We start from the raw sequence: 20,192 nt of genomic DNA, 5'->3' as shown, positions 1-20,192 counted from the left end.
AAAATTTTGGAGAATGTTGTTTGCTAAAGTGATCTGATATTGTTTTGCATGTTTTGTGCACTCACGATCCCAGTCTGACATACACCATGCATGCATGTCCTATGGGGACATCAAAATCAAATTCAAAGTAAAATATTCCCATGACGATATTTTTTTTTACCCAGGCAACTTCACATCACCGGATGATCTGAATCTGATCGTTGCTAAGAACACTCGTCTGGAGATCTACGTAGTGACGCCCGAGGGCCTGCGTCCTGTTAAAGAGATCGGCATCAATGGCCGGATTGAGGTCATGGAGCTCTTTAAACCTCAGGTACGTAAAACATCGAGATTTGTAAGAGTTGAAGAAATATGGCATCTTAAAACTCCAACCCTCCAGGGTATTTTGATTAGACACCCTGACAAACGCAGCAACATGCAACACTTGTCTAAGTGACAAGCCTGCCCAGCGCAGCAAGATCCATCAGGTCAAAAGTCTCAAGGCCAAAGTGCCTCAGAGTTTGTGGTCACCGCACGCAGCAGGATACAACTGTGGCATTGTTCAATGGTACTAGCTCTCATTGCTTCAGAACTGGCCGTTTATGCACTGGTGTTGGTAGCTGAATGCATCAAAGTGCACCACACTTCTACACCTGATGCGCTGTGTTGTGTTTGGCAGGCTTAAGGTTTTAAAGGCATATCCAGTTCATGTAGAATCATTTGAATTTATCCAAAAGTAGCCGACCAAAGAATGATCAAAATGCTTACTTAGATTCAGATCGTAGTGGTTCATGTACACTGTGAAATTATTCCGTCTGGCTTGCTGTTATTTATGTCAAGAAAAAGGTCCTATAGGTGATTTCCAATGATCCGTCAATGGGAGTCTTTTAAAGGGAATATACAACATTTGCAAACATCGAAAAATAAAACTACCAAGTTTTTACGAAATACCTTACTAGGATGTTGGTAGATGACAGTCTCAAGCATCTTGTAAAATTATGGCACCTGGTGTGAAGTCATTTTCAAGAAAATGGTATTTTTGTAAACATTTCCAACGGTGGTCGGCCAACCAGCGTTGGAAATACCTAACTATTTTTCAACTACTGCTCCAAATTTACCATTTTTTTCAGTCCAAATTTTGTTTGCTATTGGTTACATGTTCATGAACGGGTGCAGGCCAGCTAGACTGGTTCCCTAGCCTTACAATTTTCCATCATCTATAAATTGATCCATTTTATCTTTTGTGGAGTCAGGGAACCAGACTACTTGAACATTTTTGTTTTTCTTGGTTTTTCCAACCTTTTCGAACACCAAACTTCAAAAATGTCAGTGTAACAATATTTGATCTATTATACTAACCCCTCAAATAGTTCATTTCTGAAAATTACAGCAAAAGCCAATGATGTACATTCCCTTTAAGATCTTCGTGGCAGCAACACACCAGTCCTTTTCCCACTGTTTGCGTCATAGCGAGTCATGCACGCTTTATCTTCAACGACGCAAACAATTGAAAAGGACTGGTATGTTTGCTGCCACAAACATCTCAAAAGTCTCCCATTGATTGAATTTTGGAAGTAAAGAGTAATATAAACAAAATCCCTTCCTGCTATTTAAGCAGTCACAGAGAGTCAAAATTCATTTCCAATTCCCCTGTTATACTTTTAACTAAGGCCAGTTACCAGCAGTCAGATCATAAGTCAGGCAAGCGCTGTGACTAATCAAACTGGGTCAACAGACAAAGCAGGCAAGTTGTGGGACTCACAGCTGTTATATCACTCACCCGGAGTCAATGCATAGCTGTATCAAATTGGGCAGTGCAAGGCAGTCCATCCTGCTTTATGTGGGCTGGGAATTCTTAAGGGTTGAAAACAGTCACTTGATTGATTCTGACTGCAAGGACAACTTGGCACAGAATGTATGTTTGCATACATGGAATAAGGAGAGTTAGTGATCAAAAGGTTAGTAAGATTTGAGGCTTTGCATGGTGAAGATACTAAATAATGAAAGGTTTGCGGAAACACCATGTGCGAATAATTTCTCAACTAAGAGAATGGTTCTGAAAAGAACCAGAGGTATAAACTCGACGTTCCGGTCAGTATGCTCTGACCGTCTTCAGGAGAGTGCCTAAACTCTAAGAAAGGGAATACTTAAGTAGCAAAAGGTGAAATCAATGGAGTGTGAAGTTGCATCCTGTGAGGATGCCAAGTAGACAGGATCCCTGAGCAAGCTAAGTGCCCACTGAAGTGGAACAGTAGGGTTCAAGTGTCAGTGGAGGGAGGACCTAGGGTATAGGAGACCCATCAGTCTAAGGTAGTAGCTGAGGACCTAGGGTATAGGAGACCCATCAGTCTGGAGAAGTGGGAGCCAGATGTCGTTGAGATGAAACCCGATGTCTTGCGGAACTGTGTTGTGCTTGCGGATCTCGATGGCTTCCCGTATGCGTCTTGGATGCCAGAACTGGATCGGTGCGATGAGTTCGGCCGCATCCCAATCAACTTTGTGGTCGTTGATGTGGGAATGTTTGACAATGGCCGATTTGTCAAAATCCCCTCGCCGTCCATGTGCTCTGTGTTCCTTGAGCCTAGTGGGAAGGTTCCGACCGGTTTCGCCGATGTAGACTTTGCCGCATTCGCATGGAATGCGGTAGACTCCCGGCTTGGAAGAGGAGTCCTGCTTGTCCTTGTGAGTATGGAGGCTGCCTTGGAGCTTGTTGCCAGATGAGTGGTACACCTTGACGCCGGCTTGTCGGAGGATGCGTTGCAGATGATGAGAAGCTGGACCTATGTAAGGAAGAGTGACTGAGGGAGATACAGTGGGAGGACCTTGGGTATAGGGGACCCGTTGGTCAGGTTTGCTGATCTTGATGCGGTTGGGTTTGTAGCCGTTCCGTTGTAGTGACGTCTGGATGTGCTTGAGTTCACGCTTGAGGTTGTCTTGGTCGCAGACCTCGAAGGCTCTCTGTACTAGGGTGCGGTTGACCGATGACTTGATGCTGGGGTGATGGAACGACCGCTGGTGGAGATAGCGGTCGGTGTGGGTGGGTTTCCTGTAGACGCTGTGTCCCAGGGTGCCATCCGGATTCCTGGAGATCTTGACGTCCAGGAAAGGAATGGTGCCATGCTGTTCTTGTTCCATGGTGAAGCTGATGCTGGTGTGTTGCTTGTTGAGGTACTGGAGGAAGTCTTGGAGTGTGTCCGGGCCATGGGGCCACACTACGAAGGTGTCATCAACGTAGCGTAGCCACAGGCTCGGCCGAAGATCCGCTGTGAGTAGGGAGGAAGACTCGAACTCCTCCATGAAGATGTCGGCTAGGACCGGGGATAAAGGAGATCCCATGGAGGTCCCAGCCGTTTGCTCGTAGAACTTGCCTTGCCACTGAAAACAACTGGAAGAAATACATGTTAGTAACAGATCATGAATTTGGTCGGGGGACAGGTCTGTGCGTTCAGCGAGAGTGGTATCATGTTCAAGTCTTTCCTTAGCTAGTTTGCAGGCCTCGCCTGTGGGAACATTGGTGAAGAGTGAGACGACGTCAAAACTGACAAGCAAGTCAGTGGGTTGGACAGTGAGGTTTCTGGTGATGCTGACAAACTGGGAAGAGTTGGACACATGGTGTGGTGTCTGACCCACCAAGGGTCTGAGGATTTTGGCTAAGTGTTGGGCTGTGTGGTAAGTGGGGGAACCTCGAGAGGCAACTATGGGGCGCAGAGGGATCTCAGGTTTGTGAATCTTTGGTTGACCAAAGAACCTGGGACAGATCGAACTGGAGGGTCTGAGTCGTCTGTAGAGGGGGGTGGATAATGCATCTGCTCGATGCAAGAGGAGAAGTTGGCTGGCAACTCGCTTCTCGATGGCGGGGATGGGGTTCTTGGGGAGTGGGCGGTATGAACCAGAAGAAAGTATGTCTTTTACCTTGTTGCTGTAGTCCTCCCTGTCCATGACGACGGTGGCGTTGCCCTTGTCCGCTGTGAGGATGTGGATGGAGTTGTCTCGGCGAAGGTCACTGACAGCGAACCGCTCTTTCTTAGAGTTTAGGCACTCTCCTGAAGACGGTCAGAGCATACTGACCGGAACGTCGAGTTTATACCTCTGGTTCTTTTCAGAACCATTCTCTTAGTTGAGAAATTATTCGCACATGGTGTTTCCGCAAACCTTTCATTATTGATCAAAAGGTTGTGCAAGGTTTTTCACGGTTTTCTTTAGAAAGTGTTATATCCACTAAGCTGAAACTGCAACAGATTTATTTTTTAAACATTGATTGTAATTGTGTACAAAGTCCATGGCAAGAAGTGATTATTTTAAAACAGAAGTGGAATGTTTCTCAATTCAAAGTTTATATTTTTTTTGCAACAAATTTGCAGTTACTGAGTAACACTGGGGTTACATACCATGAAGAAAGTGGCATCGGTATACTGCACGCTACCCAAATCATAGATTTATGAATGGAATTTACATTACAATTATTCCTGTTTGTTCTTGAAATCGTAATTCCTTCAAGGGTCAAGATAAGTGCCTTCTCTTCATCTTGACGGCGCGATACAACGCCTGCATCCTGGAGTACGTGAAAGATGGCGACAACGAAGAAATTGTGACTAAAGCTCATGGCAATGTACAGGTCAGTAGTATAGGAGGAGCGTCTGCAACCCCTCATTCCTCACACTGTGAACTCTGAAATGTTTTGAAAACACTTCGGTTTGAATAAAAAGTCTGAAATTTGTATTACAACAATGAGGATATCTTGACTACATTGCAGTGTACAGATTAGTAGTATAGGAGGAGTGTCCACAACTCCTCATTCCTTGCACTGAGAACTCTAAAATGTCTAGAAAACACTTGGTTTGAAGAAAAAGTCTGAAGATTTGTATAATGATTGTGAATTCCAGTTCTGCCAGTGAATGGGCACTTACAATGTATGTGCAGATTTTAACCCTAACCCAGCTAAAAGGCAATAGAAAGCAACAATGATACCAAAGTTGTTACATACTTTTGCATTTAGCAGTCAAGTCTCCTCGTGCCTCGCAACTTGGTACATTTAGCAGGGTAACTGCTCAAAGTGCCAAGGCTGATATGACTAAATCCACTGTTGCAGTTGTTGCATAAAACATGGTTCACATTTCAACTGTGTCTAATTTGTTGCAGTTAGCAGGGTTACCCATTTTTGTCCAAAACAGATTTCAGAATTGTTTTTAAAGTTTCGTCTAATCAAACAAAATAGCTCACGCTTGGCTAGTACAATATTTCAATAGAACCCTGTATTGACAATATTTCCTCCACATGTGTCTTATTGTTTGTTGACATAATAGTCAGCCCAGAAAAGTACATAAAAATATTGAATACCGTAATGTTTTTTTGTGTGACTGTACAAGCCTAGCTCACACCTTTCAACAACTTCAAATTCTCAAGGATATTGTTGAATTTGTCATTGAGTGTTTATTTTGTCTAGGATCGTATTGGTAGACCATCAGAGACTGGTCTGATCGGCATCGTGGATCCTGAATGCCGCGTCATTGGATTGCGTCTTTACGATGGCCTCTTCAAAGTGGTGCCACTCGACAGAGACAACAAAGAATTGAAAGCTTTCAATATCAGGTACTCATTCCTCCAAATTAGAGGATGTTTTTTTTTAACATCATGTTCATATACCCACAAATTTGTTTCATTTAATAATAAATGCCCTGTTTTCTCACTTATAGACTGGAAGAGTTGAATGTAATCGACGTGCAGTTTCTTCATGGGTGCCAAGTACCAACCATTGTATTTGTCCATCAGGTAAGAGTGCATTGGTTTTGCAGATTCATGGAAAAAAGGAACATTGCACAACAAATTGCATGGTAGATCTTCTAAAAGAGGTCTTTAGCCATTAAAGGGAAGATACAACATTTGCAAACATCAAAAAAACGAAATGATCAAATGATAACGAAATATCTTACTTGATTGTTAGGAAATGACAGTCTAAAGCATCCTGTAAAATCGTGGCTCCTGATGTGCTAACATTTTCAAGAAAAACTGTATTTTTCCAACGCTGGTCGGCCGACCAGCGTTGGAAAAAACTAACTTTTTTCAAAAACTGCTCCTAGCTTTTCATATTTAGCTATTCCGCATTTTCTTTGCAATTGATTACAAACCTGTGAATGGGTACAAGCCAGCTAGACTGATTCTTTGACCTTACAATTCCCCAAAGTCTACAAATTGCTCTGTTAAATCTTAAGTTGGGTCAGGGAACCAGACTACAAGAACATGATTGGTTTTTCCTGCACCTACAAGCCCAAAACATGAAACAAGTCAGTTTAACAATATTTGCTATAATATACTTATCCTCCAAATTCATTTATTTCTGAAAACTGCAGCAATAGCAAATGTTGTACATTCCCTTTAATTGACTGATCTGTTAATGCAGTTGTCCTCCAAGAGTGATAATGAATAGTAAACTACATGTACCTAACCAACAACTAGGGCCAAAAAAAAAGGTCTCCGGTTTTTGGTATGCGCGCGTTGCCGTAGCCATTCACGTCGGCAAAATGAAAAAGGTGTTTTTTTTCAATGTAATAAGATGATGTCTAAAAACTGCAAAGCTCACTGGTTTGACTGGAATCCTGCTGCTGCACAATTTTAACATGTTTTTAGATGGGGTTATGATCGAGTATAAGCTTTATGTGGCCTCTGGACTCCCATGTATTTTAAACTAAATTTAGTCGGGCACCATTTGCAGTCATCAGCTGACATTTGAAGAAAAAAAGTAAAAAAAAAAAAAAAGAAGCCGCGTCGCCGCACCACTTTTGGGGCAAGCTCTATACTAGAAACTGGAGACTTTTTTTTGGGGGGGGGCCTAAGAAATTGTTTTTAAAATTATTTTATAAAGTCATTCTTAAAAAAAAAAGTCATTCTTAAAGCTACAGTCCATCATTTGCAGCTATCCAAAAATTAACTTGCAAAATTATTGTTGAAAAGCATACTTTCTTAAAGATAATAATGGGACTAAACTCCCTGTGAAATAATTGTTTCTGGCAAGCTGTTATGTAGAAGAAAACAATCGTTGGAAATTTCCCATAGTTGTTCATTTTTAATTCGGCGAAGCGTTGACACAACGCAGGCGCAGGCACGGTTGCTATAGTTCATCGGTTCAGTGCGCGATATCAGTGCGCCAAGTCATGAATAATTCAGTAGCTCCGATCGGGCCAGTATGTTAAATCTTGAGCATTGTTGCTATTTAGTCAACCAGTTACATGTACATCAAAGCATTTTGAAAAATGGTTGTCGTCGAGCTACCACACAGTAGCCTAGTGGATAGTGAGATGAGCTATGGATACTAAGATCCCTGGTTCGAATCCACGTCGTCGCTGCTCATTTTCATTGACTATTTTTCTTCTCCAATTTTATCGTTGTGATAATTTTAAAATTTGCGTCCCAAATGCTGAATTCGGCCGCAATTCCAAACATAACTTAGCAACTTTTGATTTGAACTCAAGATCCTAGAATATTGTTTTCTCGGAATGTACAGCATTCACTGAGCTGAAACTGCATCGGGTTAGTTGTTCAGCACCCTTCTCTAGATTTTGAGCACTTTTGCTGCTTCAAATGGACATAATACACAAATTACACATGATGGACTCTACCTTTTATGAAACCTGAGTGACAAATTACAAAGTACCAAGTTAAACAGGGACAGGAAAATGTGTCAAAATATGGACCCTAAATTTATAGAATGACCCATACTGCAGGTGGTATGAAAACACAAGCGTACACATACACTCTTGTTTTACTATACTCCTGAGGACAATGCTTTGTGTTTCCCTTTGTCCCTGTAATATACAACACTCTCCCATAGACTAAGCAGTAGCACACGGACCTACTACAGAGGATCGTTTGGAAGAAAAGACCCAACTCCCGAGGACTGAAAGGATCTGTTGTTCTCCCTTTGCGTGTCGGTCCTCGGGGGTTATGTAGCAGACATACATGTATACCTCAAATTTCAGGGGAAACTGTCAGAGTCCACTCATCCCTGAAATTAGCATTGAGAAACAAGTTAACTTTTCTTTATTTTCTTCCACTTTTTATCCATGTTCCAGGACCCCCATGGCAGACACGTGAAAACCTATGAGATCAACCTGAGAGAGAAGGAGTTCAACAAGGGGCCCTGGAAGCAGGATAACGTTGAGACAGAAGCCAGTATGGTAGTCACTGTGCCCAAACCGTGTGGTGGCGCCCTCATCATCGGACAAGAGTCCATCACGTACCACAATGGGGATAAATACGTCGCTATCGCACCACCGAGCATAAAGGTAAATTTGTGTGGAGTGCTGTGGCCTCGTGGTTAAGGGCACTGGATTCGTGGTCTGCGGGTAAAGCTGCAGGTCGTGGGTTCGAGTCCAGCCTGGGGTCATGGTGCGTGCGCCCTTGGGCAAGGCAGTTTGTCACTCATTGCTTCTCCCCACCCAGGAGTAAATGGGTACCTGTGAGGGCAGAGATGGTTATTGTGATTGAATAAGCTACCTTGCGCCTAACAGGCTGCATCGAGCTGTGTACTCCCCAGGGAGCTGAGATGGTGTTTGGAATGTTTAATTGGCCCAATGATCAGGGGCAGTAATAATGTTAAGTGCTTTGATCATAGTTAAAAGCGCTATATAAGAACCCGTTATTATTATTATTGTTATATTTCCATGAATGATAAAACCATCACATTTTGAGCACATCTTTCAACATAAGCTGGGGCTGCATAAAAATGCATATACTTGTGTCAGGCATTCTGGCAAAAATAAAACAGAAGTGGGCACAGGCCGTAGCAGTGTTGTAGGACTTGAGTCCAGGACTCGGACTCGAGTAACATTTTTCGTGACTCGGACTTGACTCGAGTCACATTGGAAAATGACTCGGACTCGGACTTGATCATTGGACTCAAGCTTGGTGACTTGTGACTCAAAAAAACCTAACATATAGGGATGGGAAAGAATCATTGAGGAATAATGTTTGGATAATAAAACATGGAGGGAAGGGATGGAGGAGGTTTTTTTTAGGGATGGGAATTAAAAGGAAAACACATTTTGGGTCTAAAAATTAAACATGTACACACACAAGGTAAACTATATACACTAGGATTTACTTAAAAGACAGAATGGATGATTAAAAAATAATTTAAAAGAAATTTGATTAGTTTGGTAACAACTAAGAACAAGTGACTCTTGACTCGGACTCTAGGCTTGTGACTTGGACTCGGACTCGAGGCTTGTGACTCGAGACTCGGACTCGATGCTTGTGACTCGAGACTCGGACTCGAGGCTTGTGACTTGAGACTCGGACACTCGAGGCTTGTGACACGAGACTCGGACTCGATGCTTGTGACTCGAGGCTTGTGACTCGAGACTTGGACTCGAGGCTTGTGACTTGAGACTCGGACTCGAGGCTTGTGACTCGAGACTCGGACTCGGACTTGAGGCTTGTGACTTGAGACTCGGAGTAACATTTTTTGTGACTCGGACTCGACTTGAGTCACATTGGAAAATGACTCTGACTCGGACTCGACCATGATCACTGGACTCGAGGCTTGTGACTCGAGACTCGGACTCGTTGCTTATGACTCGGACTCGTTGCTTGTGACTCGAGACTCGGACTCGAGGCTTGTGACTTGAGACTCAGACTCGAGGCTTGTGACTCGAGACTCGGACTCAGACTCGAGGCTTGTGACTTGAGACTCGGACTCGAGGCTTGTGACTCGAGACTCGGACTCAGACTCGAGGCTTGTGACTTGAGACTCGGACTCGAGGCTTGTGACTCGAGACTCGGACTCAGACTCGAGGCTTGTGACTCGAGACTCAAACTCGAGGCTTGTGACTCGAGACTCGGACTCAGACTCGAGGCTTGTGACTTGAGACTCGGACTCGAACTCGAGGCTTGTGACTTGAGACTCGGACTCGAGGCTTGTGACTCGAGACTCAAACTCGAGGCTTGTGACTCGAGACTCGGACTCAGACTCGAGGCTTGTGACTCGAGACTCGGACTCAGACTCGAGGCTTGTGACTTGAGACTCGGACTCGAACTCGAGGCTTGTGACTCGAGACTCGGACTCGAGGCTTGTAACTCGATACTCGGACTCGAACTCGAGGCTTGTGACTCGAGACTCAAACTCGAGGCTTGTGACTTGAGACTCGGACTCGAACTCGAGGCTTGTGACTCGAGACTCGGACTCGAGGCTTGTAACTCGAGACTTGGACTCAAGGCTTGTGACTCGAGACTCGGACTTGAGGGTTGTGACTCGGACTCGGACTTGATGTTGGTGACTCGACTACAACACTGGGTCGTAGTGAAGAAAAATGCAAAAATCTAAAAAAAAATTAATTAGTTTGGTTAACAACTAAGAACAAGTGACTCGTGACTCGAGGCTTGTGACTGGAGACTCGCTCTCAGACTTGAGGCTTGTGACTTGAGACTCGGACTCGGACTCGAGGCTATACCTGTGGTTCTTTTTAGAACCTTTCTCTTAGTTGAGAAATTATTCGCACATGGTGTTTCCGCAAACCTTTCATTATTCAAAAATCTAAAAGCAGACAACAATTGTTGGTTCATCTCAGGCAAGTACTCTGGTTTGCCACGGTCGGCTAGACTCTGACGGATCTCGCTATCTCCTGGGTGACATGGCTGGAAGACTGTTCCTGTTGCATCTTGAGAAGGAAGAATCTATGGACGGCGTTCTCATCGTCAAAGATCTCAAAGTGGAACTACTGGGAGAGGTAAGATGTAGTGATGGGCCAGAAGTTCAAAATATAACTGTAATAGGGCTTAGCCAAATATATACAGAATATTTTAATATTCTATCATCCATTGAATATCCGAATGGCATGTTTTGATTCAAATTTTCAAAACATATGAGTAGTCCCGAGGACATGATTTAGAACATCTGGTTCCCTGACCCCACGTAAGATGAAATGAATCAATTTGTAGACGTTTGGAAATTGTAAGGTCAGCAGTCTTTCATTTTTAATGAGCGTGATAGCGCAGGGGCTTCTTCTGCGCTCCTCGACTGTCTCCAAGGAGCGCCAAAAATAGCCCTCAAAAATCCAAAAGAGGGTTCATCAAACACGGGCAGTTTAAAAATAAGAAGTGATAAAAACGCCAGGGATTTTAAAGGGAATGTACAACATTTGCTTTTGCTGCAATTTTTAGAAATAAATGGATTTGGAAGATTGGTATGTTATAGCAGATATTGTTACACTGACTTGTTTCACGTTTTGGGCTTTTCGAAAACCAAGAAGTCTCGTAGTCTGGTTCCCTGACCCCACTTAAGATGAAACGGAACAATTTATAGACTTTGGGAAATTGTAAGGTCTAAGAATCAGTCTAGCAGGCTTAATAACTTAACTATGAAAATTAAGGAGTGCTCAGTTTTTTAAAAAGCCAGTTTTTTTTCCAAAGCTTGTTGGCCGATCAGCGTTGGGAAAAATACAAGTTTTCTTGAAAATGTCAGCACACCAAGAGCCAGGATTTTACAGGATTCTTTAGACTGACATTCCCTAACAATCCATTAGGGTATTTCGTGATAATTTGATCATTTCGTTTTTTGATGTTTGCAAATATTGTATCTTTCCTTTAAGTCTTTAGCTACACGTTTTATTTGTATGTATTAATGCTCAAACTCACGTTTATTCCGCTGGATTTGCTGAACGAACACCAAGCTCTTACGTACTGTCAAAGATCGTATGCGTGAACAGAAGGCCGGCTGTATACATGTACGTGCAATATCTGCATATCGCATACCGCATCATGTATGAAAAAACATGGGTCCAACGCTGGTCGGCTGACCAGTGTTGGAAATTGAATGAAAAAACACCAGTTTTCTTGAAAATGACAGCACACCAGGTGCCATGATTTCACAGGATGCTTTAGACTGTCATTCACTGACAGTCCAGTAAAGAATTTCATAATAATTTGGTACTTTTGTTTGTTGATGTTTGCAAGTGTTGTTTATTCCCTGTAAGTTTCTTATTGATTTTGGAAGATGCATTGTGTTAATGTCTTAAATTGAATGTTGTGTCGTTGATGCCTCCATAAATGTAGGCCAAGATTATACTAGATATCATCCACCCTGCTTCTTATGTCATTGGCATAGCCTCAACGTATGTATTAACAGTGATTGTTGGAAAATTGTGAAGGATTGAGGAATTGATCATCCCTCCTCAAAACATACATGCATGCAAGATATAACGGAAGATTTTGGAGGTTTGAGGCAGTATTTTTCATGGTGGCAGTTGGAAGATTTTAAAGAATGCACCCGAAGATGTATGATGTGGCTGATGACATACTTTCCTATGTAATTGTGAGAATGAACTTAAGTGTGGGATTCAAACTTAAGGCGGTTGCTTTTCATTTAAAACAGTTTTTGTATTTATCTGTTGATCATACAAGTTTGATTTATTGAATGCCTTGTTTTTTGTTTTTCAATAAGACATCCATTGCAGAGTGCCTGACGTATCTTGATAACGGCGTGATATTCATTGGTTCGAGGCTCGGAGACTCACAGCTAGTCCGGGTAAATATCATTCTCAAACTTGGTTTCTGACGGTTCGAAGATGGTTTGGGTATATGTTGTGGTTTAGTTAAAGTACACCGATTCATTAAGTAACCCTCCTGCTGTTTGAACAGCCACAGACAGTCCAAATAAATCAATCCTCTTCCCCTGCCATGCCCATTACTCAGGCTGGTCAATAAGGCCAAAAAAATAAATAAGTCGGTCTCTGGTCAGCGCGCGCGTCGATTTTAATCATGCGCGTCGATCTTTTTTTTTTCAAAAATGTTCCGCGGTAGCTCCAACAGCGCCCTCTATTTCAATTTTTTTTAACAAAGAGCACCAAGGAATAAGATAAGAAATTGCACCAAGGCAAATGATCGAAAGCACCAAGGCAAATTATGGAGGACACCAATTTACATGAGGACACCAAAAAAGCAAAATAGTACCCCACATTGTCTGTACAATCCAAGCTTGAAAAAAAAAAAAAAAAGCAAAAAAAAAAAAAAAGCCGTGTGGCCGTGTCAATTCCGGAACTTTGGTCTGACCAGAGACCGAATGTTTTTTTTTTTTTGGCCTAACAGACATTTTGTAGTTTGGCTCTGATCCTCCGACTAATTTAAACTATGCTCTTCTTCTGAACTGTTCATTTTGCTCATTTGTGATTTGAATCTTGTGATCTTATAACTTTGCAGTTGACTGTAGATCCAGATGAGCATGGCTGCTACGTGCAACCCATGGAGACATTTACAAATCTTGGCCCCATCGTAGACATGGCGGTGGTTGACCTAGACAGACAGGGTCAAGGACAGGTAGGCTACGACCCCCTCCTCCCCAAACAACCCCACCAGCAAGACCCACCCACCTGGCAACACCTGTTGCAAGACTAAGAGGTCCCCCTAAAAGCATCTGCTGAGTGATTGTGCTCTAAAACAAACTCTGTTTGCTTAATTGTATAGTTTAATACTCTGACATTTTTCGGTCCAAACATGTCATATTTCACAAGTTCTTCATTCGAACATAGCGAAAGTTAATAATAAGCAGGACAAGTTCTTGTCAGAACTAAATATCTACTGAGTGACAGTTAACAATTGTTGACTAGTGGGATATGACATTTTAACACCCAAGAGTATGCGCCCCTTGGGTGTTCAAAATGTTATATCCCACATCACAGCAGTCAACAATTGTTTTTTTATACCTCTGTCTTGGATTCTTTTGATTTTGACGTGAAAATCACGAAAACAAACGGCAGTAAACACAACAATCAAGACAATCGAACGTCAACTCACATGCATGTTGCGTGCTCGAAACAGCTGATCGTCTCCTAGTTAACTGCTCCCACTCATGTGTGGAAACATGGTGAAAATAGCGTGGGTACCAACGATACAAGCGTTTCACACCGTACGTGCCGTATACGTACAAAGTCATAGCACATATCACACAGGGAGTGTGCCATGACTTTTTATAAACTTAACACGTGATCGTTCTAGGCCAATGAAAATACAGTACTTAAGACAGAGGTATATATTATTATTTTCACATGGCGTTATCGCAAACCGAAACGATAGCGATTTACTGTATTTTTGTTTCCGTCCCTTTTCCCTCATGAAGCTCGTAACCTGTTCCGGTTCATACAAAGAGGGCAGTCTTCGCATCATCAGGAATGGGATTGGCATCCATGAGCATGCTAGCATTGATCTGCCAGGGATCAAGGGTTTATGGCCGCTCAGGGTGGACCATGGATCGCAATTTGATGACACGCTGGTGCTTTCGTTCGTGGGACAGACAAGGTTTGTACTTTGATGCTTTTGGTTTTCCCCTTACTGACCGACTTTTAAATGCACTGTTTTCCTGGTGCTGTGCTAGAACTTGTGAAAACTATTCCCACGCTCGCAAGGGTCGGATTTGCACCTAAGACCTTGTGCTTACTAGTGCAGATGTCATAACTACACAACCACGGACAGTTTTGTCATTCCTGGGATTTTGAAGTCCTAATGTGTGAGGCGTTACTGATACATGTATGTGGACTTTTTAAAGACATGTAGGAACTTTTGCAATTACCTGGAAAAGTATCTACAGATTTAACCCTATTCCCTCCTCAATCATCCAAAGGCCAGGCAGTTTTGGAGGATTGAGGCTGAATGCAACATACAATTTTTGGAGGATTATGGAGGATTGAGCACACATGGTGTTTGAAGAAGAGGAGGATTTTAGAGGATTGAGGATGAATGCATTTTGAGAGACGGGACTGTAGGAAAAATTTGAAGGATTGAAGCAGTGGGTTCCTTCATTTGAACCTTATTGCACAGTTTTGGAGGATTTTGGAGGATTGAGAATGGTTCCTAGCAAAAGGGGCCTGGGGGTTAGGGTCAATGAGAAAACATTACTCGAAGTGAAGAAAGTGTTCACAGATGAATACATCAGTAAATGGGCATAACTTTACCCCACAGAGTATCAACGAGTGTCAGTAGAGTCAATCAGTAGCAAAACTCAGTGGTCAGTGCTTTACCATATTGATGCTAAGAATGAAAATTATGTCCCGATTGCTGAATAGGGATTGTATTACGAGAGGGCATAGCTACGAGATAAAAAAAATTAAATGGGCATAGTTTTTGTCTGTTTTCCCAAATGTTCACGTACAGTATCTACTGAGCTGAGCTGAACTGATTAGTTGTTTATTCAACTTTCAAGTTTTGAGCAATGTTGTTGTTTCAAGCAAGAAAAGGCCCCCAGAGCAAAACATCATTTGTACCTTTCCGGACATGAAGCCTTGTAGTTGCTAGTTTCTTCTGATACAGTCGGTTATTCTTACGTCACCCGTCGTTTCTTTTTTTTCTTCCAGGGTGTTGATGCTGAATGGCGAGGAAGTTGAAGAGACAGAGATGCCAGGAATTGACGGCGATCAACAAACATTCTACTGCGGGAATGTCTACAACAACCAACTCATCCAGGTAGGAAGATGGCAGTTACGCGCTTCAAGATGGCAGCTTTGCAGCCATACCTGGAATTCTGTCTTTTTTCATTGGCAAAAAACTCTGACTTTCCATCCGTCAGAGAAATACACGCGATGTTTAATCGTCGCTCATGAGCCATTTAAGGAAAATTGGTTGTGCTAATGAGAATTTCCATATTCATGAGCAAAAGTGTGATGTCATTTCAGGCAGAAACCTCTACGTTACAGCTATTTTTTTCACAAAAAAAGTTACCAGAATGTTTGACATTTTGCTGTTGTCAATTTTTTTTCTTTGGTGATTGGTTGTTGTGTCAGTACATGGCAGGAAGCCAGTGAGCAAATATTTCTCACAAATGTTTTCAACGAGCAGATTTTTGGGTTTACATTTGAACGGAAAACCCCTTAAATTGAACAGTGTCTTCCTGAAATACATCACAGCAGCAGCGCCCTCTGTTGTCCGGAAAAGCATGGACTTTTTAAAAAAACTGTTCAAAAAAGTGCACTTTTGAATAAAATTAGCCAGAATGGGAAGTCAAATAGTTGCATAAAAGAGGAGTAGAAAGTTGCACAAAATGTGTTTCTCAGACAAATTAATTCCATGCACACTTTAAGTTTTCTGCAATGTCACCCGTAACGTCATGCTTCTCAGTTGCCGAGTTTGAAAGTAGACTCTGGGAACGAATTTCTTTTTTTTTAAAGATACGTTACATACTTGACTTACGTCAAACCTTTTTGCACTGACTATCGTCCATCATGATTTCCCTAGATCACTGCAGCGTCTGTTCGTCTGGTTAATGCCGTCACCAAACGCATGGTGAGCGAGTGGCGATCTCCATCCAGTAAGAACATCAGTGTAGCATCCTGCAACACGCGGCAAGCAGTGTGTGCTGTGGGGAAGGACATCTTCTACATAGAAATCCACGAAGGTGAACTCCGACAGATCAGGTAGGTAAACTGCATCGGGAACAACAGATCCATGCAAAATCATTTCATAAAATGTTATTGAGCAAATATTAAAGGGAATATTTAACATTTGCTTTTGCTGTAATTTTCAGAAAGGGATGGATTTGGAGGTTAGTATTTTATAGCAAATGTTGCTACACTGACTTGTTTGGAGTTTTGGGTTCGTAGATGCTGGAAAAACCAACAAAAACAATCATGTTCCTGTAGTCTGGTTCCCTGACCCCACTTGAGATAGAGCAATTTATAGATGTCGGGGAATTGTAAGGTCAGGGAACCAGTCTAGCTGGTTTGTAGCTGTTCATAGGTGTGTAATCGATTGCAAACAAATATGCGGACTAACTAAATATGGTAAATTGGGGGCAGTATTTGAAAAAAGCCAGTTTTTTCCAACGTTGGTCGGCCAACCAGCATTGGAAATAGATGGAAAAATACTACTTTTCTAGAAAATGACAGCACACCAGGTGCCATGATTTTACAGAATGCTTTACTGTCATTCACTAACTGTCCAGTAAGGTGTTTTATAATAATTTAGTAGTTTTGTTTTTTGATGTTGCAAATGTTGTATATTCCCTTTAAGTGTCTTGGGCAGCTACTAGGGCAAGGAACAAACCGTAACATTTTCTTGATTGCCATGGTCCAGTGATTTTGGTAGATTGGTATGTAGGTTTTGAAACGTAGACAGGGCTTCATTGTGCTTGTGTTCTTGGGCAAGGCACTTTACTACATTTGCCCTTCTCCACCATGGTAGACACCAGATTGCTTTTGTGAGCTGATGCATTAGAACTGATGTCATGGTCTGATAAACAGGGGTAATTGAAACCTTTTCGATTTTCAGATTTATTGATATTTGTTATGTGTGATATGTCTATTGCAACATGTTTAAAAGAAACAGTATAAAATCGTGGAAGAAAAGTGTTTTTAAGATAAACAATTGGCATCTTTCATTTTCACGAATACAAAACTGGAAACCTAAAAGGCCTTTTTTCAAAGTATTTTACTTTTTTGACATGTGAATGAATTGTGAACTTTAAACAGCCATAACCTGTTAAAGACATAGTCAATCATTTGTAATTTGTGCATTTTGTTCGTTTGAAGCAACAAAAGTGTTCAAAATCTAATGAAGGATACTGAACAACTAACCTGATGAAGTTTCAGCTAAGCTTCAGCTGTATATTCCGAGAAAAACAGCATTCTAGGATCTCAATTTCAAATCAAAAGTTACTGAATCATGTTTTGAATTGTTTTGAATTGCAGCTATACGCGACATGTGCGTCGTGCCAATGCTTGCTCACGCTTCACCGAATAACAAAAGGAACTACTATTTTAAATTTTCCTAAAAATTAAGACACACCGTTGGAAAGGCCTTCTTTTGTTGATTACTTCAAAATGACATCTTCCCAGAAAGAATAATTTCACAGGGAGTTTAGTTGCCTTACTATCTTTCAACCAAGTATGTTTTTCAACAATAATTACGCCAGTTACTTTTCGGATGGCTGCAAATGATGGACTATAGCTTGAACGGAATGTCCGATTGATGTGCAACAAACAGTATTGCAAGGAGAATATTATTCCCTTTCCTAATACCCACAAACCCTCATTTCAACCTCTGCCCAGTTCTGCCTCATTTTGACAGAATGCCTCACAATTTGAATTTAATGTTGCAGTACTGTGACTATGGAGCATGAGGTGGCATGCCTGGACATAACGCCCCTCAAGGAAGGCTCCGACATCGCTGAGCTCTGTGCTGTGGGTCTGTGGACGGACATCTCGGCAAGGATACTCAAAATCCCCAGCCTGGAATCAATGCACATTGAGATGCTGGGAGGAGGTAATAATAATAATAATAATAGTGAACATTATATAGCGCCAAAATCCGTCTAAAAAAGACGCTCAAGGCGCTTTACAAGTTTAAAAAATAAACTAATACTATAGCATTATATAAAAAAAAGAGAGTAACTGTAACTTTAAAATGTGTGAAAAAGTCAATACAAGGAATAAAAATGTCAAAGATAAAAATAGTAAAATAGAAAAAATTAATAAATGCACAATCCCAAAAATATAAAAGTAACCAAAAAATACACACATTATATACACATACAAATATTATACACGTACAAATTACCAACCCATAGAGACATTGACCGAAAGAATTGAAAATATATCAGGACAAGCAAAATGCTAGTGATGAAACCAAATACATATGACAGATATTACTTAGGAAAAAATATATACACCCCCTTTAAAAACAAAGAAAACTGAAATTTTTACAGTAAGGAATCATATGGGAAGAAACAAATCATATACATCTAAAGCATCTGAAAAATACAAAATACATACACATATATAAGCACTATACAAACACACATAACATTGATATGTTGTATATACAATTTGCCAATAAAAACAACTGGACACATCGAACGAATGGAATGATCATAACAGACAAGCAGATTTAGTCTGATCCCAAAATCAATGACAATTCTAATGTGACAAGTATTACTTAGCAAATAAAAGAGTGTAGAACATCACTTAATGAACACTTTGACCCCCCCCCCCCCCCGGGTATTTTGGCTAGAATCCCTGCCAAACGCAGCAACATGCAACACTTGTCTAAAAGTGACAAGCCTGCCCAGTGTAGCAAGATCCATCAGGCCAAAAGTCTCAAGGCCAAACTGCTTCGGAGTCCGTGGTCACCGAATCAGCAGGATACAACTGTGGCATTGTTCAATGGGACTAGCTCTCATTGTTTCAGAAGCGGCCGTTTATGCACTGGTGTTGATAGCTGAATGCATCAAAGTGCACCAGACTTTTCCACCTGATGCACTGTGTTGCGTCTGGCAGAGTTGGAGTTAAGATACACTCAAAATTGATTCGTTTTTTTAGTAGCAAACAGATCTGTACTTGTGTACATGTACTACATACACCCGAAGACCGACGCACAACATGAGAACAACAGATTCTTTGTGTCCTCGGGCGCTGCGTCTTTTGTTGAAAACAGGCCTCGATCGTGCTTTTATGTGCTTAGTCTACAGGAGAGTGTTATATTACAGGGACAAATGGAAACACAAAGCATTGTCCTCGAGGGTATAGTAAAACATGACTCTGTGAGTATGCTCAAGGTATTTGGGTTGCTACAGGAGGGTTGGTAGTCTGAGTATCACCCGTTTTCCACGGAGCCAAGTCCTAGATAACGTCTGACATGTCTAGACATGCAGATATATGCAAGCCGCGCGCCTGCCAATCGGAGTCGACTTTACTAAATCGTGACGTCATTTCATTCCCAAATCAGGACTAAATGGTTTGATTGGTCAATTCCAATGCAGTGTTTTTTAATGCAACAACAGCCAGGAGCATTATCACGTAACATAAAGAGCGAGTGACACCGGTGAATGTCCGACGGGTGAATGACCGAAGACCCGATATAGAAAGCGCCCACTGATTGGTTGAAATTTAGAGGTCAAGAGGCGGTTGTCTTGCCTAATTAATCAGCGAATCTGCTCACATATCAAAGGCCACGGCATTCGCCGTTGGACAAGAGGGTTGGGGGGGGGGGTTAAATTGGGGAGTCAAACCTGCATCAATCGTTTGCTGTAGGGACTAGTCGCAACATTTGTCTGATATGGTGCAAGATTGTCTGCTTTGAACAGCGCCACAGTAGTCAGAAGATGTCAACCTCCTCTGTCCCCAAACTTTTGATTTTACAGCGGCTGTCTGACTGGATACCTTTCAGCACAGAGGCTCCTTTGGGCAAAGGCTTCGTGTTACCCTGTTTGGGGTTGGGGCTTTATCCTTGCCCATTCCAAC

General features: G+C 41.9%; 1 protein-coding gene and 1 pseudogene across 1 annotated transcript in view; one reads left to right on the top strand and one right to left on the bottom strand.

Annotated features, from left to right (window-relative positions):
• The window catches only part of LOC119737105 (DNA damage-binding protein 1-like), a 35,788-nt gene that overhangs the window by 2,008 nt on the left and 13,588 nt on the right, over positions 1-20,192 (top strand). Inside the window, exons 2-13 of the mRNA XM_038211244.1 lie at positions 165-313; positions 4,478-4,594; positions 5,423-5,568; positions 5,673-5,748; positions 8,046-8,258; positions 10,542-10,700; positions 12,413-12,496; positions 13,168-13,284; positions 14,084-14,262; positions 15,315-15,423; positions 16,192-16,370; positions 18,053-18,216. Of these exons, the coding sequence (XP_038067172.1) occupies positions 165-313; positions 4,478-4,594; positions 5,423-5,568; positions 5,673-5,748; positions 8,046-8,258; positions 10,542-10,700; positions 12,413-12,496; positions 13,168-13,284; positions 14,084-14,262; positions 15,315-15,423; positions 16,192-16,370; positions 18,053-18,216 (1,692 nt within the window). The remainder of the gene's footprint in view (positions 1-164; positions 314-4,477; positions 4,595-5,422; positions 5,569-5,672; positions 5,749-8,045; positions 8,259-10,541; positions 10,701-12,412; positions 12,497-13,167; positions 13,285-14,083; positions 14,263-15,314; positions 15,424-16,191; positions 16,371-18,052; positions 18,217-20,192) is intronic.
• LOC119737384 lies at positions 2,629-3,992 on the bottom strand (annotated as a pseudogene).

This window comes from Patiria miniata, unplaced genomic scaffold (assembly GCF_015706575.1).
Source record: "Patiria miniata isolate m_02_andy unplaced genomic scaffold, ASM1570657v1 HiC_scaffold_1, whole genome shotgun sequence".
NCBI classification, from domain to species: Eukaryota; Metazoa; Echinodermata; class Asteroidea; order Valvatida; family Asterinidae; genus Patiria; species Patiria miniata.
This window is presented reverse-complemented; position numbering and strand designations above follow the sequence as displayed.